Source organism: Sus scrofa, chromosome 14 (assembly GCF_054392235.1).
Source record: "Sus scrofa isolate SSC_HxYL_T2T_F1_AM1 chromosome 14, Sscrofa_HxYL_maternal_Yorkshire_Landrace_v2.0, whole genome shotgun sequence".
Taxonomy (NCBI): domain Eukaryota; kingdom Metazoa; phylum Chordata; class Mammalia; order Artiodactyla; family Suidae; genus Sus; species Sus scrofa.
The window spans coordinates 119,886,284-119,912,711 of NC_139396.1; the positions used below are offsets into that span (position 1 = coordinate 119,886,284).

Consider the following 26,428-nt stretch of genomic DNA (forward strand, 5'->3'; position numbering starts at 1 on the left):
GGCTATTATATTATTAGAAAGGCCATTCAAATATCAGAGATCAGCATTATCATGCTGCTAAAAAATAATAGCATTTATATTTCACTTTAAGTTTACAAAGCAGTTTTTTATGTTCATAAATGATGTGCATGTTCAATAATATATACGAGTCAATTTAGTTCTCACGACCTCCTGGCCCCTATTAAACTATATTGTTTATGGATCTGGTACAAAAATGTTCAAAATAGAATTGTTTTGAATCCAAAATACAATGAGAGAAAGTTTCAAAACATTTTTAGACCATTTTTTTCTTGATTATGTCCTTAAATAAGATGGTAATCTCTTTATTCTTTTTTTTTTTTTTTTTTTTTTTTTTTTTTTTTTTTTTGGTTTTTAGGGCTGCACCCTGCAGCATATGGAAGGTCCCAGGCTGAGGGTCGAATTGGAGCTTCGGCTGCTGGCATAGCCACAGCTACAGCCACACTGGATCCCAGCCATGTCTCAAGGCAACACCAGATTCTTAACCCTCTGAGCGAGGCCAAGGATTTAAACCCACACCTTCACAGATACTAGTTGGGTTCATTACTGCTGAGCCACAATGGGAACTTCCAATGGTAATCTGTTCTTAATAGTTGAAAATTATAAGTCAAAGGAGTCAAAAGTAAAATCATAAACCAGAAAGTATCGCATATACTTCATGGCACTAAGCAAAACGTTTGTTAAGCATCATCTTAACTTTTCCGTAACTCTTTTAATTTGATAGGTGTATATGATTATAGCCCATTGGACTTGAACATGAATCTTGGATAAAGCCTTTTTTTTTTTTGGTCTTTTGTCTTTTAGGGCCTCACTTGCCGCATATGGAGGTTCCCAGGCTAAGGGTCCAATTGGAACTGTAGCCACCAGCCTATGCCAGAGCCACAGCAATGCAGGATCTGAGCTATGTTTGCAACCTATACCACAGCTCATGGCAATGCTGGATCCCTAACCCACTGAGTGAGGCCAGGGATTGACCCGCATCCTCATGGATGCTAGTTGGGTTTGCTAACCGCTGAGCCATGGTGGGAACTCTGGATAAAGCCTTTAAAATATATATTAAAAGAAAATAGGGAATTGGTGTCCCAAATTAGTCAGGGCACTTGTTTAGCTAAGTCCAAGATTTTAGAGTTGTCCTTCATTATTTTGGGGGTTTTTTTAGTTGAAAAAAGTCTCTTAATTTACTTTGTGACTTTAGTTTAAGGCTCTTGTGCTTGTCATGTTATTTTTTTGTTAGATTAATTTATTTTTAACTGAAAGAGTCACAACTATTAGTGGTTTATATTATCAAGTAATGTATAAATATATGTAATGTATATTGAGCCCCAAAATACAATAAAACCAACCAACCTCTACATTTTTACAGTTTATCCACCCTTCCATCCATCTACCCACCCATTTTTCCATCCATCCATCCAGATACACATACATATTTATGCAATGCCTACTATCCATAAATAGATCAAGTTACTTTGATTATGCAAAGAGAATAAGATACACTCTTAATGAATGCACAGCCTTATATTAAAGAAACAAACAATTATACAAGGTCAGAGGTGAAGAATGGTTGAATACTTATAGGAAGGTAGGCTCTAGCGTCCATAAAAAGAATGTCATCTACTCAAAATTATATATGATGGTAGTTTCAGAGAAAGCGATGACACTTTTATTAGAAAATAGTTTTCTATCAGTATTTTTTTATTATGCACATATGTTTATATTTGCAAGTGAAAATTACACAAACCAAAGTGTTAGACATTTATCTCTGTCTTTCCTTTGTAATAATAATCCCATATCTATCATGGAGATAATTCATTACGGAAAATTAATTTCAGATAACACACATTTAATTTAGATCATTTTATAATTATAATTATACACTTTAAAAAGATCAAAATTTGAGAACAATGATCCAAATTGGCCTCGTGACCAAAGAAATTAAAGATGAGAATTACTTTCAGGAACTCTATTTTATTTATCATGATTTTTGTGGAACAAAACCTCTTATAGTGTAAACCAAGTTTTCATGTCTAATATGTCTATATAGTTGGTCATCTTTAGGGCAGAGCTTGCTGAATTAACTGGGCTTATAATATTAGTCAAATGACATGGTCTAATTTTGAATTTTAAAATTTACTTTTTTTTTCTAATTTCAATGATAATATATTGAAATTTTGGAAGGCACTAAAAAACTTCAAGGAATAAAAGATTACTTGCAGTTCTACAGCCCTGAGTTAGACATTAATATGTTGGCACATATCCTTCTAGACATTTTATTTCAAAGTTGGATATTTTCAGTACTTATTTAAATTCAGGCTATGTTTGTGCTTAGACAATAACCAACTTAATAGTTAAATGAAGGAAAAACAATGGTATAGGACAATGCTTGATTATGTAAAAACATCCTACATGGAGTGACTAAATTTCTTTATTTTATTTGTTTGCTTATCTAATAATTTTATGTCAAAGAATTTATAGTAGCTATGGCTTAAGTTTTTATTTTTGTCTGTTTTTGACTTTTAATCTTTAATTGTTAAGAAGATGTTATGTCTAATAAAGAATGTAAATTTAAAAAAAATTATGTTTTAGAAGATGTATTTTGAGATTTTCCTCCCAAACTATTTTGAATTTGTAAATATTTTATCTTGGTTATATACAAGATTCCTGTATATAATTTATTCTAATCTAAGCATGATTGAATTCAGAATCTTCTGTATACTACCTTGCTACTCCAAGTAGGACTGGTGAGCTGTTATTTAGCTGTAAAGAGATAACTAGTGAAGTTTAGATAGTTTTTAGTTTCTATACTTTTATTTTTTGGAATCGTATTTTTTATTTTATTTTATTTTATTAATTTTTGTTGTTGTTGTTGTCTTTTTGTCTTTTTAGTGCCGCACCCATGGCATAGAGGGGTTTCCAGGCTAGGGGTCTAACTAGAGCTGTTGCTGCCAGCCTATACTAGAGCCACAATGCCAGATCCAAGCCACATCTGTGACCTAAACCATGGCAATGCTGGATCCTTAACCCACTGAATGAGGCCAGGGATCAAACCTGCAACCTTATGGTTCCTAGTTGGATTCATTTCCACTGCACCATGATGGGAACTCCAAGTTTCTAAACTTTTAGATTTGACATTGCTGAGATATTCAAGGGCAAGATGAGTGGATTCATATTTTTGAACAAAGTATAGACCTACTGAGTTATTATCAAACTCATGAGGTGAGAGAGCACAAACTGCATACAAGTCATACACAGGAGGGTAATATTAAATGTGTGATAGTTTAAGATTAGTCTGCTAATTGTAACCCAATTACCAATTGTATACCCAATGCGCTATATTTGACTAAGAGCTCTACCATACATAGGTGGTAAAGAAAGCTGAAACAAACATGTCTACTGGTTTACTCCAGCTAATGTGAAAATGAAGCCTGGGAAATTGAGAGGGGAAGGGGTTCCCTGAATAAAGGTCTGTTCTGTTCTCTCCAAAGTTTCTGCTTTACCCATAATGTTGTGGATGGTGACACAGATGTGGGAGGGCTAGGGTCTCATAACATCTGTTAGCCTCTGCATGGATAGATTTTCCAGAAGAGAAGGGCTTTCTTACTTTTTCAGGGAGTTAGTCTAAATCAGGGGTCAGAAAACTTGAGCCTATAGACTAAATTTGGCCTACAGCTTGTTTTTGTTAATAAAGTTTTATTGGAACACAGCCACCACCATTCTTTTATATATTGCCTGTGGCTGCTTTTCCATGTAATAGTGGAGTTGACTAGTTCCAACAGCACTTCAGAGCAAAAACTGCAGACCCTGGTTCTAAATCATTCTCCTCTCTTTATCTTGTCACCCTCGTACATAATCCAACATGAAATCTTGTAATTCTACCTTCAATTACCTGAAACAGTTCCTCTTTTTTCTGTTCTCCTTTGGTCCCAGCTACCACCTTCTCTAGAAAATTATAAGAAATGCTTTTTTGTTTTTGCTATCACTCTCCTCCTTACACAGTAGTTAGGCAGTCTTTTCAAAACCTAGGCTGGATCATGTCACTCTTTTAGGACTTCTCTGACTAGTTTCTCCTACTATACTCCTTCTGACTTTAGAATACATCAAGCTTGCATCTGCCTCAGGGCCTGTGTCCTCTGCCTGGAATATTCATTTTCTAGATCTTCGCATGGCTTTTTTTCTTTTTTCTTTTTTTTTTTTTAATGCCATTCAGGTCTCAGCTGAAGTGTGTCTTCTTAAGATAGGTTTTCCTGTTCTGTAAAGAAGTTCATTCTGTCCTTTTTGACCAGCCAAAGCAAAGCCTTCACCTCAAACCCTTACCGCTGTTACTGTCACTTTAACCCATTTGCATACCAGCATTTATCACTTGTTAAAAATTACTTTATTTATTTAAAGATCTGTTAGCATTCTGACACAGGAATTGGTTCCATGAGGTTGGGATCCAGTCTCTCTTATTCATCAATAACTCTATAGAAAGTAGAATATTTGCCTGACGTATAATAGAAATTTGAAACGACTTAATGGATAGATGGGTGGAGTTATTCATTCATTTACTCACTCATTCATTCACTACATGTGACCAGGAGAAGATAAGAAAATACTTAAGGATTCTGAAGAAAAGTTTTACTTAAAATTCAAGGCATATGTTGAAAATCTGGTGTGCTTCTTTGAGTATTCATTTACATGAATGATAAACTTTTAGGACAAAAGTTAAGTTAAAATAAACTCCTCATCTAAATTTTTTGAGTCCTAATGAAGATATACATTGGTATAAATACAGGTGAAAGTGGTTTGAAACACTCAGTGAATTATCATTGAACCATATATATAGGACATTAACTGCGGGTAATTATTTTAGACTATGATGGAATTTACATCTGTGAATCCCAGTTGCAATTAAAGTAAAAGAAAGAATTTTAAAATGTAGCATAACTTTCATTTTCAATTAAAAGCAGAATAGATTAGAGTCAAATCCCATGTGGTAGATAATGCCTTTTGCATTATAGAGAAAAATTAGCTTCTAAGTATAGAGTTCCCTAGCAGGCCAAATTCATAAACTTCACTTTCCTTAAGGAAAGAACCTTCCCAACTATACTTAAATCAGACAGTCCATGTAGTGGACAGATTTCTTGTGGCTCACCAATTATTTTAAGTTAAGTAGTAAAAACTCTCTTTACCTGAATATATCAAATACATACTAAGCAAAGTAGACATTATGACTTATGCTCTTTGCCATTGATTTTCTGGGCCAAAATACCACCATTGTTTTGACATCAAAGCCAATGATGATGATTCATTCATAACCAATTAATTTCATTAAAGCAATTCATTTCCCTCAATGTAAATGAAATATCAATACTAAATCATTTATTTACCTTTCATCATAGTTCAGTAGATTCTCAATTCTAAGACCAGTTTGATGTCTTTTCTCAATAATAATACACAAATGTTCAATTTTTTCCCAGATTTTCCTATTCTCAAAGCCAGATCTATGGCAACAGTGGATACTTTATCTATTCCAATATTTTTCAAATTTATCTACTTAGAAATTATTTAAAATTTATAAATCATATAATATTTTAATCTAAATTGTCAAAAAATAAGTGGGCCATTTATTAAAAACAATAAAAATCCATATATTTTGCTTTATGTAGCTGTCTCAATTATATTAGCTATCAGTTGAAACAATCTACTTTTTGCTTAATTGCCTCTAGGAGTTCCTGTCATGGCTCAGTGGTTAACGAACCCAACTAGCATCCATGAGGACGTGGTTCGATCCCTGGCCTCGCTCAGTGGGTTAAGGACCTGGCGTTGCCTTGAGCTGTGGTGTAAGTCACAGACACAGCTCAGATCCCATGTTGCTGTGGCTCTGCCGTAGGCTGGCGACTAGAGCTCCGATTCGACTCCTAGTCTGGGAACCTCCATATGCTTTGGGTGCGGCCCTAAAAGACAAAAAGACAAAAAACTAAAAATGAATAAATAAATAAATAAAAATTGCCTCTAGAAAACTTTGGCTGAAAAAAGAGAAAGAAAACTTTGGCTGAGAAAATTGGCATGGGAACATAAAATACTATGAAAGTAACTGATTTTTTTAAAGTAAGTTGAAAATGAAATTCTATGATGGCACAATAAACCTATCTCAAAATATCTTTTTAGAATGCTTACGTTATTTATGCCTTGAAACTAAACAAAGACAATGTTAGTCTCTAGCATAACATTTAAAAAAAATCAGCCTGTCAGTGGAGTTTTTATTTCTGATCTATTGTACTCTTTTTATTTCTGCTAAAAATCATTAGGTGCTAAAAGATATAACCTTTAATGTCACAAATTAATGATTGGAAATTCTAGTAATAACAAAACTATCAAGGAAAACATGAAAATAATAACTAGCATGTGTTAGAAATTGTACAAACTATTTTATGAGAGCTCACCTTGCTTCATAGAAAAAGCAACTGAGGCTGACACAATTAAGTAATTACCTAAGGTCATAGATAGAACTAGTAAGTGTCAACATGAGATTTGGATGGAGGCAACCTGACTCTAATACCCACAATCCCAACCATTACTCACACCACTTTTATCTCTCAACATGGAAGCCAGCTGGTTAAAAGCTGGGACATGAATTTGGAATCAGATAATCCGCTTTCTCTCATTCTCTGCCTTTGTGGTCAATCCAATTCCCTAAGAGAACTACTTTTTTCTTTTTTTTTTTAAACAGATCTTCCTATTTCTTCTATTGTATTATATCTGTGGAAGTTCCAAGTAGGAAGTGTATTAACCTCCTAGGGCTGCCGTAACAAAATACTACAGACTACATATTTTAAACAACAGAAAGCTATTTTCACACAGTTCTGGAGGCTGGGAGCTTAAGATCAAGATGATAGCAGGGTGGTTTTTTGGTGAAGCCTTTCTTCCTGATGTAAAACCCCTTCTTACTATGTCCTCACATGACCTTTCCTCTGTGTACCTGCACTCCTGATGTCTCTTCCACTTATTATAAGACACCAGTCCTTTTGGATTAGGCCCTTGCCCTTATGGCCTCATTTAAGCTTGATTACCTTGTAAGGTAATTTCTTTTATGAAGAAATATTAACAGCAATCTAGAAAATACATCTTGTATATCTGGGAAATTTAAGATCATTTTCATTTGTAGCTTTTGAGAGGTTCATTAAAAGTTAAATTCTTGGTTTCCACTTCCCTTCCTGAACCATAAATTCTTGGTTTCCACTTCTTTCCCTGGACCAACATGTAATGACATTATCATGGTATTTCTCTCCCAGAGAGAGCACCCTAACTTCTTTCTAAAGCAAATTCCCTCTTCTTTATTCCTAATCACATATTCTTTGATCTTTCTCCTCTAGACTTCTGCTCCATCAAGTATAATAGTTCTTATTGTTCCACTGTCTCATTTAGACTTTCCCTCCCTTTCAATTTATAAACAGAATGGTATCTCCAATTTTAAAATACTGAATTATCCTTGTGACCAAATAGCCAGCTTAAAACAACTGCATTTCCTATTTCTCATCCTCATTTTCAGTTAAGTCTCAACCTACTGCAATCTAGCTTTCTATTCTTAGTTTTCTTTCACTCTTATTCTTATGAATTTTACCTAAAAATAATCACTAATCTGCTTTTAATTCCTGTGGTCTCTTTCCATCTCCCATCCTCAGTGACCTGAGAGTGATGGTCCTTCTGGTCTTCTCTGGCTATAAGTCAGGATGCAGAAACTTGTGCTATTACACAGGCCATTCTATCTTTCCCTTGATCTTTCACATGCACCCGCATGTTCATTGCAGCTCTGTTCACAATAGCCAAGACATGGAAACAACCCAAATGTCCATTAACAGACGACTGCATTAGGAAGATGTGGTATATATACACAATGGGATACTACTTGGCCATAAAAAAAGAATGAAATAATGCCATTTGCAGCAACATGGATGGAACTAGACACTCTCATCCTGAGTGAAATAAGTCAGAAAGAGAAAGACAAATACCATATTATATCTCTCATATCTGGTATCTAATCTATAGCACAAATTGAACCTTTCTAGAGAAAAGAAAATCATGGACTTGGACAATAGACTTGTGGTTGCCAAGGGGGAGGGGGAGGAAGTGGGAGAGATTGGGAGCTTGAGGTTAACGATGCAAACTATTGCTCTTGGAATGGATTAACAATGAGATCCTGCTGTGTAGCACTGAGAGCTATGTCTAGGTACTTACAACGCAGTACGACAATGGGAGAAAAAATTATGTATACATGTATGTGTAACTGGGTCCCCATGCTGTACAGTGGGGAAAAAAAAGTGTTTTTGGGTAAATAACAATAAAAATAAATTAAAAAAAAAGAAATCTGGAAAAAAAAATCTTTAACTCTTTTAATTATCCTCCTCTATGCTATCTATGCTACATGCTACTTCTTCTCCTTTCCTTTTTTTTTTTTTTTTTTTTTTTTTTTGCTTTTTAGGGCTGCACCTGAGGCATATGGAAGTTCCCTGGCTAGGGGTCAACCTGGAGCTACAGCTACCAGCCTACACCACAGCCACAGCAACGCAGGATCTGAGTTGCATCTGTGACCTACACCACAGCTCATGGCAACACCGGATCCTTATCCCACTGAACAGGGTCAGGGATCAAACCCGCATCCTCATGGATACTAGTCAGGTTCATTTCCACTGAGCCCCAATGGGAACTCTTCTCCTGTCTCTTAAAGGTTACCCAAATTTTGTCCTTTGCCCTCTTTTTATACTCAAATGACTGAATTATCTTTCTTAAGTATTTATGGTTCACTGCATGTTATTCTTGTTTTTTACTTGCATCATCTCACTGAAACCTCACAAAAACTCTAGGAGGTAAGTACAATTATCTCTACTTTATAAATGCTTTATAGCAGGTTTTCTCAAACTCAGCACTACTGACATTTTGGGTAGGATAATTCTTTACTATAGCACCTATCTTGTATGTTGTAGAATATCTAGCAACTTCCCCCACCTGTACCCACTAGATGCCCTTAGAAAACCCAATTGGAACAATAAAAAATGTCTCCAGAATGGTCAACGTGTGAAGGTAGAGCACATGAAACAAGAGATGAAGTTTATGAGATTATGTAACTTGCCTGAGACCACAGAGCTAGAACGTGGTAAATCTAGGATTTGATCCCAGGTAGACTGGTGTTCACTGAACACTAGTTCTTATATTAATTCTACTTTTCTTTAAGCTCTCTTAGATAGTAAAATTTACTCTTAAGGCTGCAGTTAGGATCCCCAGGCCAATGACTTTAAAATCTATATATCTCTATCCAGAACCATACTTCATCATGTCATAGTGCCAAATGCATATCTCACCTCCAATATAGTCATGACTGCATTAAACTATCTTCCATAAAGACTTGGGGCTAAAGAGTTTCTGTTGTGGTGCAGTGGAAAAGAATCTGACTAGTATCCACGAGGATGTGGGTTTGATCCCTGGCCTCACTCAGTGGGTTAAGGATCCGACATTGCCATGAGCTGTGGTGTATGTTGCAGATGTGGCTCAGATCCTGCATTGCTGTGGCTGTGGCTGTGGCCGGCAGCTACAGCTCTGATTCTATCCCTAGCCTGGGAACTTCCATATGCTATGGGTGCAGCCCCAAAAAGCAGAAAAAAGAAAAAAAAAAAAAAAAAGGACTTGTGGCTAAGTTGTCTGTCTCAATGATATCATCTATCATTTAACCAGTGATGCAGGCTAGAAATCTCGGTGTTGTGTATGACTCTTCACTTTTACCCAATTCATCAATCTCTCCTGAATTGGTTCCTTCTTGTCAATTCCACTTCCATTGCCTTATTCAAGTTATTGACACATTTTCTTACCTCAAAAGCATCATGCTTGGTTTCTCTGCCTCAATCTCTCCCACTCTACTCTTTTGAAAAGACTCCCCCAACAGAATCCAGCTTGCTAGTTAACACCTAATTTGTTGGTATATAAGCAACAGTTTAAATAGAATATACTAAACAGATCATGATCTTGGAATCAGACATCTCTGGAATTTTAATCCCACTATGTGACTCTGAAAAAGTCATTGAGTCTGTTTGATTCTCAGTTTCCTTTCCTGGATTTTCTAATGTCATCTTTTCCCACAAGACTATTGTGAGGATTAACTGAGATAAAGAGTATTAAAACAAAGGGTGAGGAAGGGATAAACTAGGAATTTGGGATTAACATATACACACTACAACATATAAAAAAGATAACTAACAAGGAGCTACTGTAGCTTATAATAACCTATAAGGGAAAAGATCTGAAAAATTATATATATATATATATATTTATATTTACAATATTGTGTTAGTTCCAGGTATACAGCAAAGTGATTCAGCTATAAATAGATAGATAGATACAGCTATAGATATAGATATAACTTTGCCATATACCCAAAACTGACACATCATAAATCCACCATAATTCAATTTTATTTTATTTTATTTTATTATTATTTTTTTTGTCTTTTTGTCTTTTTAGGGCTGCACCTGTGGCATATGGAGGTTCCCAGGCTAGGGGTCTAATCAGAGCTGTAGCCACCGGCCTATGCCACAGCCACAGCAATGCCAGATCCAAGCTATGTGTGTGACCTACACCACAGCTCACATCAATGGTGATCCTTAAACCACTGAGTGGGCCCTGGGATTGAACCCACAACCTCATGGTTCCTGGTTGGATTCATTTCCGCTGCACCGTGACAGGAATTCCTATACTCCAATTTTAAAAGAGTATGTTTATAAATATAGAATTAGAGAGGAAAAGGCAATTTAATGCTTTACATTTTAACAAATGACATAGACACAATGACTGAATACTATAGGTGTATTTCTTAAAGTTTTATCAAATTATCTGCTTTATCATTAACATTGTACAGGAAATGGGATGGCTCAGTTGTATGACTCTTGCCTTCTTCTGTATTAATAGAATAAAATTTTCCTACTGGCAGTTACTTCATGTAAATACAAGAAATAAAGCTCTCAAAATTATGCAAAAAAAATAAAGGCATCATATTGATAAAATTCACACAATGACAACTCTTCCCTTCTTCTCCACCACTGTCTGTATCATCTATAAATTAGGGACTTTTCACATCAGCATTTTTGATCCATATTTTAATTAGCCACTTGGTTAATTTCTATTTTTCCCTGTCTATCCTTCCTTTTCAGGTGCCTTGTTAGCCTTTACCATTTACTTCTGACATTTCAGGAAAAGGGTATTTGAGCTTTACTATACTCTCACTATTTTCAAGGCCTTTAAAATGTGCTTATCTTTCTCCAGGACAAAGAAGCAATTGTGAAACAATGAACTATCTTCCAAGTTTTAATTGTCAGTAACTAAGCTCCATGTATCAATTAAAAGAGAAGAATAAATGTCAAACTAACCCTTCTAGGATGATGACATATTTCATGCCCTGGGCTGATTTACTCCATCATGTCTTTTAAGATTGTTTCAACCAAAAAAATCAAGCCTATCAGATTGTAGAGCTGCGGTTGTCCTCATATGTTGCCAATGGGGAGTCAACTGTACAACAGTTCTAGGTAACCATTTAAAAATGGGTATATTTTTTGAAAGCAAAAACATTTAATGCAGGAAAAGTCTCTTCAATATGTGGTGCTGGGAAAACTGGGTAGCTTCATGCAAAAAAAAAAAAAGAAATTAGAACATTTTCTCACACTATATACAAAAATAATTTCAAATGGATTAAAGACCTAAATGTTTAAGACTGGAAGCCATAAAACTCCTACAAGAAAACAGGCAGTATACTCCAAACATGTCTTAGCAATATTTTTTTTATTTGTCTCCTCAGGCAAGGGAAACAAAACAAAAAGAAACAAGAGAGACCTAATTGAGCTTAAAAGCTTTTGAACAGTGAAAGAAACCATTGACACAATGGAAAGACAACCTACTGAATAGGAGAAAATATTTGCAAATAATATATCTTATAAGAGATTAACATCTAAAATAAAGAGCTCATATAACTTAATATTAAAAAAAATTTTAAAAATGGGTAGAAGACTTGACTACAACATTTTTCCAAAGAAGACATACAGATGGCCAATAAGCCCACGAAAAGATACTCAACATCATAAATCTATAGGAAAACATAAACCAAAACCCACAATGAGATATCACCTCATACCTGTCAGGATGGCAATCATTAAAAAGACAATAAATAATAAGTCTTAAAGGATGTGGAGAAAGGGAACACTTGTGTACTGTTTCTGGGATTACAAAGTGGTGCAGCTACTATTGAAAACATTATTGAGGTTCCTCCAGAGAGAGTGAGTTCCCATTGTGGGTCAGTGCTAATGAACCCAACTAATATCCATGAGGATGTGGGTTTGATCCATGGCCTTGCTCCGTATTCTTTGTATGTTTGTTATGGGAATAATTATATGTGTATGTATGTTTGTATGTGTATACCTGTCATCTATCCATCCACTTCAAATAGCTTGGTGATTGGCACATACGTTCAATCAATGACAGGGCAAATTTGTCTATCTGTATATCTGTCTGCCTATACCTGCTAGGGCAGTGGGAGGAAGGAGGCAGAGGCTGGAGCATTGAGATCACAAGCAGGGTTTATTGACTAACACAGTGGCCAGGAGCCCTGAGAAAGAGGAACTCAGAGCCCCCAGCCATTGGGAGAATCAAGTATTTTTTTTTTTTTTTTTTTTTTTTTTTTTTTGTCTTTTGTTGTTGTTGTTGTTGCTATTTCTTGGGCCGCTCCTGCGGCATATGGAGGTTCCCAGGCTAGGGGTTGAATCGGAGCTGTAGCCACCGGCCTACGCCAGAGCCACAGCAACGCGGGATCCGAGCCGCGTCTGCAACCTACACCACAGCTCACGGCAACGCCGGATCGTCGACCCACTGAGCAAGGGCAGGGACCGAACCCGCAACCTCATGGTTCCTAGTCGGATTCGTTAACCACTGCGCCACGACGGGAACTCCGAGAATCAAGTATTATAGGCAGGGGGTCATGTGCTGAGTTCTATAGGTCCAGGATGACAGTTGAGATCATGGTATAAAATTTAACTCTCTCCTTGGGGCTGTCTTTGTTCTTGGGAAGTCACCCACTTCATGGGCTTGGTTGTTCCACCTGTGGAGGTCTGTTAAAGTAGAGATTACAAGCCTGGGTCTGGTTGGGTTGATGAGACATGCAGACTTAATTCTTTTTTAGGCCTTCATTTAGTTTCCACCTAAGAATACTTACCTCTCTGTATGTGTGTTTATGTGTATGTATATATGTATTATTTATGCTACCCCTTGTATATGGACAAAGTAGGAAAAAAATTAGGCAGTATGATGTCACTATTTAAGGTAATATTCTAAAATAATAACAGCAGCTACCTTTGAGTGGCAGGATTATATTTATATTTTTCTGTGCTTACCAGTTGTTCTCAATGAGCAGTTATTGTTTGTAATCACCTGAGGCTGACTATATAAAAATGTAAAAACAAAGAAGAGAGAAAAAAAACAAGCTTGTAAGAATAATGCAATAAAGAAAAGTTCCCTCTTAGCCCAAATGGGTTTCTCATCTGGATTAAAATACATGATCTCTTGTTCACCTAGGAGGATGGCATCATCTTTATTAACTACCAAATCATGATTTGCCTTTCCTAGTGTGATTTCTGTATGAATATTAGTTCAATTACATGATTGTAGCAGGGTGGTACACAATGTGACAATTACTCTTCATTCAAAAGAGTCAGTTCTGAAAGGTCCTCCTTTGTAAGTAAAGCTTAGTCTGGGAATAAGATTTCACTGTTATTGTAGCTGATGATAATCCAATTCATGTGTCAATGCTATGAATTTCAAAATAAGTACCAACTGCTAGACACATTGAAAAGAAAATGAAAGTTTTAGATCTTTATGACCTGCTGGGTCTATAATAACTCTCTCACCAGGAAGTGTACCTACTAAAGTAAGCAAAACCACTTAACTCAACTAAAAAAGTAATGTGAATATCTAAAGCAGAAGTCAACTTTCAGATGTAATGATTTCACTGCTGATTTTTTAACTAATTGTTAAAAATCAGCTTCTGTCAGAAACTGACCCTGGCCTCTCTCCACCCTGCTTTATCTTTATAACACAAAAAGCACTGTAATCCCCTTCCTCCCAAAGGAGCCAAAAACACCATACAGAAAATATTTAAAGAGAATTTCAAATATGAAATTTCAAATATTGCCTTCTTAATTGAAAAAATTAAGGTTGACTTTTCAGATTCAAAAATTAAAATTTTTCACAGATTTTTCTTATTCATTCACTCAACTGGCTTATAAGTTCCAAAGACATTGTTGAATCCCTAAATAACAGCCAGCAGCTTCCCCAGTACACTTCCCTTAGGTGGTTCCATTCCTTGCTGTGAACAGCTTTCCCTGGAACTCTTGTGGCACAAGTTCTACTGGCATGGCATCAGAGCACTTTACTGCCATCTAACAAGCCATAGTTGTGTCCTTCCCAGCAAGGGTGATTCCCCTCAGGAGACACTTGGCAATATCTGGAGACAGTTTTTATTGTCACATTGGAGTTGTGGAGGAGTTTACTAGTATCTGGTGGGTAGAGATCAGGATGGTGCTAAGCACAGGCTATGTGGCAGGTGGAGTCCCTATAACACTCTCATGAGGACAAAGAATGACAACTATATAAAGACAAGAACACAGGTGACCTAAATGGAACACATTCCACTGCGTGCTTGGGCCTGGGACTGACCTGGTTAGAACTGTGAGGTTAGGATGGTGCTGGAAAGATTCTGCTGTCACCAAATCCTTCTCATAGGGACTGTCCCCTCTCCCTCCATGACACTTGAAACTCTAAAATCTTCTGGATTTCATGATTTTTCATACTTCAGGGATATGTCATCAAAATCCAAGTAATTCTTGCAAAGAATCATCTTAATCTCTAATTAGTTACTACCCAAATTAATGCAAAGCCTGAAGCAAAGTCCTAGAGAATGCAAGAGTGGAATATTAAGTGCAGGGAAGAAGGTAGTGTGGGAGGGGGCAGGAGGAAGGAGTTGGGGGTGTAATAGGAGAGAGTAGTGCTTGTAGGAGAGTAGAGAAGAGGATAAGGGAACTGACAGTGAGGGGTGTCAGGGAGAGGAAAGCAAGTTGACAGATGGCATCAGGACGACCATCTGGAAGACATTTAAAATCAGTATTCTTTATGTAGTTGCTTGATTTAAAAGATAGGCTGAGCAGAGCATGGAGGAAGATCAGAACAGGACCACTGGGGGGCAGCACTCAATTCTTTAATATGGGTGAAGTCCAGGGTCAGTAAGCTATGGCTCACAAGCCAAATGTAGTCCCTTGACTGTTTCTTGGATAGTCGTTGGCTAAGAATAATTTTTACATTTTTAAGTGGCAGGAAAAAAAATGTTTTCAAAAGATGACTACTACTTCCTGACCTCTAAAAATATGAAATTCAAATTTCATCATCCTTGGGAGTTCCCATTGTAGCTCAGCAGAAACGAACCTGACTAGTATCTAAGAGGATGTGGGTTTGATCCATGGCCATGCTCAGTGGGTTAAGGATCTGGCATTGCTGTGAGCTGCAGTGGCTTGGATCCCAAGTTGCTGTGGCTGTGGTGTAGGCCAGCAGCTGTAGCTCAGATTAGACCTCTAACCTGGGAATTTCTATAGGCCGTGGGTATGGCCCTAAAAAAGCAAAAAAAAAAAAAAAAAAAACAAAACAATAAAAACAAACAAAAAAAACACAAGCAAACCAAATTTCTTCATCCTTAAACAAAGCTTTAATGGAACAAAGACATGTTCCTTTATTTACCTATTGTCTTTGGTTGCTTTTGCATTACAATGGTAGAGTTTAGTAAGTGCAGCAAAGACCACTTGGCCCACAAAACATAAATTATTGACTATCTGGACTTTTACAGAAAAAAAGTTTTCCTACCCCGGTTTAACTTGTGCAGCTATAGCTTCATATTTACATACCCAACTCAGAAAATAAAACTTCTACACTTAACCCACCATTTTTGTTAGGAAGTTTAGCGATCATCTATTCCTTCTGTTTATGTGCCTTGGCGAGCCTCGCCCACCAAGTTGCTTATCAGAAACATCTACAGCACCCTCCCTGAGAGAAGTTCAATAAATACCATTTTTTTTTTCTGTATGTTTCCATCTCCTCTGGTATTGTAAGTCTTCATATAGATGGATCTCCAGGCACTTGCCTGGTTGGTCCATTCCTTGTCCTACCAAGCCTAGAGCATGGATTCAGTAGATTCAGTATTTTCATTTAATTTTCCTTCACCTTGGAGTTGAACATCTGAATGGCTATAGCCAAGCAGATTGGAGGAGGAACCAACCCACCATAAGCAAGAAAGCTAAGAGGAGATCAGGGTAGAGTCCAGGATCAGAAGCACTACCCTTGGAGATTGATGCAGATGTGGCTAATGAGGCTACATGTGGAGGATAGGGTGAATAGACAGGTAGGAGGTTTTGCTACCAGGACTGGTAAAGAAACAAACAAAAATTTAATATAATTGAAGTCGTCCTACATACTCAGTTTTCAAATCTACATTGAATATGTGTCTTGTTCATCTCAGTAGCCCAAGTAACTGACACAGGAAGCAGGCATTCATTATTATCTTTTTTAATGAATAAATGTCAAAATTTCCTAGTCAGGCTCTAATTTCAGCTTTAATACCCAGGCTCCACTTTGGGTTTTGAGACACAGTCTTCAGTTTACCAATTCCAGTAACTTTTTTTTTTTTTTTCTAAGTCTAGTCTTTCTTGGTAACCTGATAACCTGTTTGCTACTCTATTTGGTATAGATCTTGGGCTAGTCTTGTACTTTAATGAGTTGTTTCCTAATCATTAGACTAGTGGTTATGCCACAGTCTTGCTACTCTTTTAACTATATGGTATTAATACGTCTCTTCTACACAAGGGTGTTAAACACTTGAACCAGAATCACCCAGGCTTTTCTGATTTATAGAGATACCTTAATTTCTAAGACTCATTTGTAATGCCCAATAATCTGATGTTTGACACACCTTCCCAATCTCATCATTTCATGCTCCTGAAAACTGCATTTCTTTAGGCTAGGTTTTGGTTTCTATCCCCTGGACTTTTTCTCAAGAACACAACTGGCTCCAAAATGTGATTAGTATCACAGAGTGTCATGGATGGCAGGGTTAGTTGTACATGGTTTGTAAATCATTTTAGTGACTCAGATGGGAGCGGGGGTCTCATGAAGGACCTTAGGAATCACTTGGAGTGATCTGGAGGTAGAGAGGGAAGAATCCTGGGTAGACTAGAGGTCTTACCTCTTTGGTAATCAAAAAAGTTCATCTGTTTCCTTTCTAAATTATTTTATTTAAACAATGTGTTTGATAAAACACAAATTTGAAAACTCCTGGTGTTAAAATATCATTTCAGTTTGACATTACCAAGGGTGATAGTCAAAAATAATTAGAGGCCAGTATTGACTAATCAGAATGGACAATGGTTGTGGTGTATGCCAGATATGCCCTTTTAATTCCTGGATCAAGGAGAGATCTGAGATTCCTGGAGGAGGAATGAGATGACCAGGCAGCAGAGGATGGGAGAAATACACAGGAAATACCATATATCTCTGCTATTTACCAACCAATGTGAAAATGTTTCAGTTTTCATAACCAGTATGGCTACATCTTGGAAGTTACACAATAAATCAGGGGTAGGGTTGAGACTCTAACTTATATCTTAATTTCCTGGGAAAAATATGTAACTATTTGAATATTTACTATTAGTTACATTATTATTTTTAACAATGATTTCAACATGTCAAAACATGAATTATCTTACTTGAACTCCTTGTGTCATTAATAACTTACCATGCCAATGAAGAACTAAACACTGCATAACCAAGGAACAAGTAACTTATGTACTTACTTTTGTATTATTTCTTTTCATGGACTCCTAGACAGGCTATGTTAAAGATACTTTGTTGTATTTTATATATTCAAGAACTTTATTAATACAATAGATTGTTCCATTTGATTAATATTCTTTTAGGTCAATTTTCATGATTTTTAGAATCACTCCAGATAATGATGAAGATAATGTTTAGGCTGCAGCTTTTTTTCTGAGCATGCTTTTTTTTTTTTTTTTTTTTTTTTTAGGGCCACACTGGTGGCATATGGAGGTTCCCAGGCTAGGGGTCGAATTGGAGCTACAGCTGCCAGCCAGCCTATGCCATAGCCAGAGCAAGGCCAGATCTGAGCCAAGTCTGTGATCTACACCACAACTCAGGGCAACAAGGGATGCTTAACCCATTGAGGAGGCCAGGGATCGAACCTGCATCCTCATGGATACTAGTCAGATTCATTTCTACTGAGCCATGACAGGAACTCCGGAGCAGCTTTTTGAGAAAACCATGTATCTGTTTATCATTTTCTAGTTTGTCAATGAGCATTTTTTTAAAAAACATTTCTGACATGCATGATTAGTTACAATAATGTTCCTGTGCTCTCCCTCTGGAATAATCACTGCCTTATGTAACATGGTACCTCAGTTGTAAATTTGTGAAAGAAGCTCCTGTTGTTGACAGTTCTAATGTCTGCCATCTGTTTGCATGGGATGAAGCCCCAGTGCTCCCTTAATTGGCCATAAATTAGGTACTAGCAGCAGGCTTACGACAAGATCCTTCGGTTACAGTTTGATTTTCTATTTAAGCTGTGAATTCAGCGTTTGGTGCAAAGCCCAACCTCGCTCCTACACCTCCTGAGTCCGCAACTCAGGCTGTCTTCTCTATGTTAATGCTTAAAGCTAGACTTCCCTCATGGTATCCTCTCTGTACATATTCCTAAAGATAAACTTGGGCTGATTGGAGAGGAAAATTGTTAAATCCAAGGGATTCCTATGCCTTCTGTAAGACAAGGGCATATTTATACATCCTGTACTTATTACACATCCTGTGCTGTGCTTGGTCCTCCACATATACTAAGTTGTTTAATCTCAAAATCAATTTTATAATTTACACACTATCATCCCATTTTGCAAATAAGGAAAGTGAGACTTAGAAATTAAATAACTTGCCCATATTGTCATAGCATGGCACAGTCAAGATTCAAATATTGAGCTTTATTTGACAAAGCCCATGTGCTCCCCACTGCACACTCTACATGACTAGGTTTGAAAAAAGAGAAAATGGGTGAGGGCCAAAGTATATATGCAATGCTCCTGGATGCTCCTTCATCTCTCAGATCTCAGTTAACTGAAGAACTTGCCCTAAACAACTCACAATGTCCCATCATTTTGTTACTTTGAATTGATTAACCTGGGACTTCATCATTTACCATGAAACCTTAAACTTCTATGGGTTTCAGTTTCTTCTTCTGTTAAACATCTTGTTTACCTTCTAGGTTGGAGCGCATATATGTGGAAAGTCCTAAGTTACAAAGGACTGTAGGGATATATGTTGATACAACTACCCATCCACCCTGATTAGCTGGCAAATCCTCAGCCCCACTGTCACTCCTTCCCTCACCAGATTCCCCAGCTTTATGGTTTAGAGGCAAGATGAGGGCCATCCAAATTTCTATGATTTTCCTTACTTACATCTCTACAAATTTTCTACCTCTCCTCTTTTTCACTACTTTCAAAGGAGAAAAATATTATCCAAAAACCTTTTCTTGTTTGCCCACAATTTCCTCCCTTTGGACACATTGCTATAAACCACTCCCTTTAATATTTCACTTGCTCCATCTTCCTCAATGTTTGTACAGACCCATCACAAGGAAACTTTCCAAGACCTCACTAGTACATCATGTTCCCTCCCCTCCCTCTTTATTGTTTCTTTCTTTAGACCAATTTCTTCTCTTTTCTTTTTTTTTTTTTTTCTTTTTTGGCCATACCCACAGCATACGGAAATTCTCTGGCTAGGCATGGAATTTGAGCCACAGCTGCAACCTGAGCAACTATGGCCACACTGGATCCTTAACCTGCTGCGCCACAGCATGAACTCCTAGACCAATTTCTTGAAAGAAAAAACTCTGTAGTCTCAGTTCTCTCTCTTCCTCAGCACCTACTCACTCTCTGTAATCTGGATTCCATTCTCACCATTTTATTTTTTTTTCTCCCGACTTACTAAACTTATTGTCCTTTCCTCTTTCTCTCTCTATATGCCTCTCAGCTTCTCACTTGCATTTAACACTGCTGATTATCCTCTTCCTTTTGAAATTTTATCTTGGTTTCTGAAGTTTCCTACATTGCTTTTTTTGTTAACATTGCAGTTTTATTCACTGATTTTCTTCCTCTACCTCACTTTTAAATGTAAGAATCTCCCCAAATTCTAAACTTAGTCCTTTTATATTCTCTATTCTTATGGCTTCAGCTGTTAACTATACAGAAGCAACTTTTAAAGTTAATTTTAAGCTGACTCTGAGTTCTTGTCCCATATTTTCTACCTCCTGCAGGGCATCCATTCTTGAGTATCTAACTTGTATGTCAAATTCATTATATTTTTAGTGAAAAACCATTATGCCTCTCAAACAAATTCCTTTTCTATATTCCTTCTAAAACTTCTTAATCTTGGCTCTACCACTAATTTCTTCTCCTTTGCCCTTCATATTCGGTCAAGTGTTGAGCCCTCTGGGTTTATCTCTTCATTCTTATGCATTCCTCCTATTAACTGTCTCATGATCACTTGGATTTATAGACTGCTAACAAGATAGGCTATCTCCATCCTCTTCCTATAATTCATCTTATACAGCCTTCTCACTGTTACAGTAACATTATTTTGCTGCATAAAATTGTCAGTGTTCCCTTATCCCAATATCCAGTGCTCTTGGGGAACCAGCCCCAACATGTTTGTGAACTTGTTTGTCACAACACTTCCTCTACTACCTCTACCCAGGTCTCACTTCAACCAGTTGAAATGGCTCAGGCTTCTATTCTGAGTATTACTTATGTTGTTCACTCTATTTATCTTGCTTCTCTCATATTACAGATCCACTTAATAATACCATTTATTTCATGAGGACTTCCCTGATTCTTGCCAGAAGCAGTCAACTCCTTTCTCTGGATTCCCCCAAATGTGTACTCTGGACCCTTCTTACATTTTGCCTTGCACGATGGTTATTTGTGTGTATGACTCAATTCCTAAATTAGAAGCTAATCCATCAAAGCAGGATCTGTGCTGCTCCTCTGACTCTTTTCACAGCATTCAACAATGCCTTGTACATGGTAGAGCCTCAGAAAATCATTAGTCAAATGGAAGAATAGCGTTTAACTTTTGTTTCTGGAAACCAGATGATGACTAGCTGTTTCCAAAATATTCATGGATATAGCTGTCATTCTGCAATGGTGCCACTGCTCTAGTTCTAGAGATGCAGCTCAGAGGGGGAATGCAAGAGTCATATTTGTGAATCAAATGGGATTCCTCTCTGTCCAGAGCCTCCTGAGCTCAACATTCAATTCCCTTATTCTGACCTGATCATATCTGCCCCCTCATTCATTCCACACTGACACAGCCTATCCCAGCTCTAACGACTCCACTAAAATGGGTGCTTTACGGTTTACTGGGTCAGGCATGTGGCTTTTATGATAAACGTATCCACATACAGAGCAACAAGAAAATGACTGGAGTACAGCTTCCAGATAGTGCCATGCATTTTACTCAGGCTCTTGGAGAGGCAGTAATCTGCTATTTGCAGTTTACCCTATAAAGTGCTCAGGCAGTGTGACTAGCAACCAGAATAAAGAAAAGGAAAAGGGACAGGCATCACTAAACATGCTTTTAATGGCCCTAAATATACCCATGTCTAGAACTGACGCTTTCTCCAAAAGGGTCTTCCTAAATTTTAGGAATTTGGGGATGGAATAATAGAGGAGAAAACTAAAACAGGCTCAAGGAATAATCCATTTCCTAATAATGGCAACAACAATAATAACTTTACATTATATATATATAGTAATTTATAGTTATAAACTATGCTATAAAATATTTTTATAAATAATCAACTGTGATTGAAAAATATTAATAATTATTATTTTCTAAAAAGGTACACAAATAACTTTGGTTGAGTGTCTCCCTGGGTAAAGAGCACTTGCACATATACCTTCCCCATGTGTTCTCATCAATTCTCACAATATCTCTATGATGTTCCGTTACCCTCAGTTTACAAATGAGCCACCTAAGGTGAGGCTCATATTGATTTAAGTACTTTGTTAAAGATCACAAACCTAGAATGGCAAAGTCAGTCATTTCCAAGAATAATAAGGAATGAGAATCAAATGTAGAACTCATTTAAAATACAAAAGATTTAAAACAAGTATTAGTAGCTCCATGAAAAAAAAAAATGATGCCTCATTCCGGGAAATTAAGGGTGTCTGATATGAGTGTGCAATATGCATCATAAAGCGAGGTACTTACTCTCTGTCAATCACAAGGCAGGTTACAGCTTCCGCAGCAATTACATTTGCTGTTCTCACATCTTCCCTATATAAAAAAAAGAGAGATGGTGAAGTAAAATATCATTTACTATCAAAGAACAGTTTTCAGTATGATTAATTCAGGACACATACTAAATTATGTATACTCCTCTGATTCATCCACTTCCATGTTTAAACTTGGTTCCTGTGTCAAATTTCTTTGTCCTGAGAAGCCACATTACTCTCGTCATTAATCACATAAATCCTACAGTTATAACCAGTAGTTATAACTTTCAAACTTAAAACTTTATGTACACAAATGAAACAAAAATTATATCATTCTCTATGATTTGGGGGTAATTAATGAATTTATTGGATAATGATAAAGACAGTAATGAAATGAATAGGTAAACTTTTGAAAAGACCTGAAGATATAGTTCTAGAAACTGAGTATCTAATCAATTTTTACAAGATTTCATCACTATAACCTTGAGAAATGATAGACCTGTTTTAATTATTTCCTTATTTGGAAATTTGTACATATGTGGCTAATTTCTGGCAATTTATAATAAAGTTATTCAACTATACCAGAGCTTATAGTTCTTCAAGAATATTCAACAAATCTTAGTTATCAATTGATAAATCTCTGATTGGCATATGCACATATATATGGTCTCTTTATAAGTATTTAATCAGTCGCTGTAGGAATATCTATCAACGTCTTAAACCTTTAAAAATCTGCCCTGGTACCTCTTGTCTTATCCACTGGTAAAAGACGGATTTGGTAAATTATCATTCACATTTCATTTTGAGCTACTAAAAATGTAATAGCACCACTATCATGGAAATATTACATTATACTTGAAAATGCACTCTGTTTCCTAGAAAGGTAACAATTTTAAGTTAATATAATTAATGATAAATATAAGTTTGAAATACATTACAGAAATATGTGCATAGGAGACAATATAATGTTAATAATGCCTTCTAAAAATCATAATCACAACATCATATACCTCTAATATCAGGCTTTTAAAGTCTTGAAAATAAAGATGTTCCCACTGGATTTCTAATTTTTTCAAAATACACTAAGTTCTTACATATACCATTGAACTCAATTTTCCCATTGATCTTTTTGTCTTTCTCTGTTGCTATATCATGATATTAAGATGACAGTGGCTTTTAGTACCTATTAGCATTTAGTATTTGGAACAGCAGTTTCTCCTTATCAAGATTCTTTTTTAGAAATATCTTTATAATATTCTTAAGCATTCATATTTCATAAAGACTTTAAAATAATTTTTTTCCTTCTGAAGAAACCCACATTGGGATCCTAATAGAGTTGCACTACACATACTCTGATTTCAGTAGGAGGACTTTCTGATTATACTAATTTTCCTTACAAGAGCATGGCATGACTCTCCACTTGTTCAGATCTAATTTTATGTCTTAATCTTTTTCACTTGGGTTCTGGTTTTTTTTTTTTTTCAAGTATTCTTAGGTGTTTTATATCATCAGTTTCTCTTCTGGCATTTCCTTTCCATTTCTGCTTCTTGTTGGTTATTGCTACTAAAGAAAATAACCTATAGATTATCATATATTTTTAACCTACTTACAAAGTTCTCTTCTGATTCTAAAATTTCTGTTACAGTCCCTTTGAATCGCAGTGTGATCCTCCTAGTGCCTCCCTCACATCCTCCACGTTTTAGTCAAACTGGCCTCTTCTAAATGACTGAACACCCCAACTCCTTCCTGTCATGGGTTCTTCTTATTATACCTTCCCTAAACCTAGGAACTTCCTCTCCAACTCCTTTACTAGTTCACACCTGCTTGCCCTTTAAGTCTCAATCTAAGTGCCCCTTCCTCAGGGATGCTATGCTGAATTAACTAGACTGAGTCCCTGGTTTATCTGCTCTCATAGCCCTATGTACCTCTCCATCCAAGCACCTACCACAATTTGTAATTTATACATGTATTTGTATCATCAGTTAATAGCTCTATCCTCTTCCACAAAACCTTATCTGGGCAGGGTGCATGGTTAGTTTTGCTCCCCATTTTATTCTGAATGGCTGGCACATGGGAGGTATTTGGTAAGTGTGTGATGCAGGAAACTTGAGCCTTTGGGAGGAAGAGATTTCAGGCTTTGGAGTCACACAATCTTGGTTTGACAAGGTATAACCCTTGTGAAAGCCTAAATTTCCTCATCCATAAAGATGGGAATAATAATAGTGCCCAATCGATGTTCTTAAATTCAATAAAGATAGGTTTATTACAATGCCCCAGCACACAGAGTAGTGGCTTCTGCCATTCTTTCCTTCTAAGTTTTCTCATCACCAGTGCTATCATGTCTGTCCTTGTGGAGGTCCTGTCTAGTGTTTTATGAAACTCTACTACCAAGGAACAAAGTGAGGATTTTCTTTATGCTCCATAGAAATAAATAATACATTTTCAAGTGCATTATCATTTCCAAGTAGTGGACACAATGGGTAGAAGTCATCAGTAATGCCAATTAAGTGCCTCACAAATTGTATGAGTGACTTATTTCTTAGGACATCGCTCATGGCAGCATATGTTACTACAAATTCCTGCCAGTATATATTTTTTAAATCTATCACAGCTTTATAGAAAACTAACATTCCCTAAAATAAACTTCTGTCTTGACAAATTAAAATTGCCCAGTCTTTAAAATATAATATTCAAAAAAACATCTCTTCATTTTAAATATATGATCTGTGCATATAAATTTTTAAAAATGCTTTCTTCACAAATGGCCTAGTGTTTAAAAATTTTATCATATTATCTGTATAAATAGGATATACTTTCAAAAAAGAAAATACATAGGTATTTTAAAATGTAGACAGTGAAAAATCAAATATCAGCAGAGTGACATAGTCAAATAGAAACTGAAAACACTTTATTTTAAAAAAGGAAAATGTATAAGCCATGGCCTATGAAGTAAAGTAATAGATGGCAAACAAACCAAAAAAGATGCACAACATGGGGAAAAAACAACAGGTTAAACAGTAGATCATAATATTTGTCATTTATTATTCATTTAATATACATTAGGAACTATATAAAACAACTTGCACAAATCTCAGTTAATGTATATAACAGAGGATGGGTATTTTATCTGAAATTTACACATGGGGAACAGATGTTTTATAACAAACCAAAGACAGACACAGCTAATGAGTTGCAATCTTGGAGTTTGAACAAAGATCTGTTTGGCTCCAAAGCCCATGTTCTTTTCACAACCGTTCACTGCCGATACCCTCTGCTATAAGATTTTAAATTGACAACTATTATAAATTCATTCTAATGCAGAATAATATCTGAGCAGTAATAACTCATAATGTTTTCCTGACCATCATTATAAAAATTATATTTAATTATTACCGAAAGCAGCATTAATATGTTTATGGGTGCCCAATTGCAAAACTAAACCAATAAACCATTTTGATTCTCAGATTATTAGAATTCCTATCCATAGTTATGTCTTAGTCCTGCCAGTTTGCTTTATAACAACATTATATAACAATAGAAAATATTTCGATGGCAAGTTCATTCGATGCCAAACACATTGCCATTACATTGTCCTTGTGTCTCTACTATTAATGTGTTTAATGCCATTTACCTATCTATGCAGGTGTCTGGATACGTCATCCCTGGGTATGCAGAGAGCCTGCTCTGTGAGAGAAAAATGCTATCTGACCTAGTATTGACATATATTAATCCCTGATTTTAGAAGAGATAGTAGAAGCTTCTAATGAGAGATTATTATTTATATAAGCTAACAACATTACGACTTACTGTGATTTATTTCCTTTATAGGTTCAAGGGCCATGGTAATAGCAAATATCATTTTAATTGAGATATGAAATTTTAAATACTCATACAAAACAGAGTTCCTAATAACTCCATGTTGTCATGAAACTTCTCTCTATCCATACATAGCTGTTATGATACTAGTTTCACACAGAACATCTGTCAAAGTAGCAAGGGCTTCATGTAATACCAGTTTAGAC

At 36.2% G+C, this 26,428-nt stretch overlaps 1 protein-coding gene across 4 annotated transcripts in view; it reads right to left on the minus strand.

The window, feature by feature from the left end:
* The window catches only part of PRKG1 (protein kinase cGMP-dependent 1), a 1,234,647-nt gene that overhangs the window by 128,037 nt on the left and 1,080,182 nt on the right, over window positions 1-26,428 (minus strand). For all 4 annotated transcript variants that reach the window (XR_014825752.1, XM_021072187.2, XM_084993225.1 and 1 more), the window contains 1 exon segment: window positions 22,402-22,467. Coding sequence is in view for 3 of the 4 variants with exons in the window: in XM_021072187.2 (XP_020927846.1) it covers window positions 22,402-22,467 (66 nt within the window). In the remaining variant the exon portion in view is untranslated.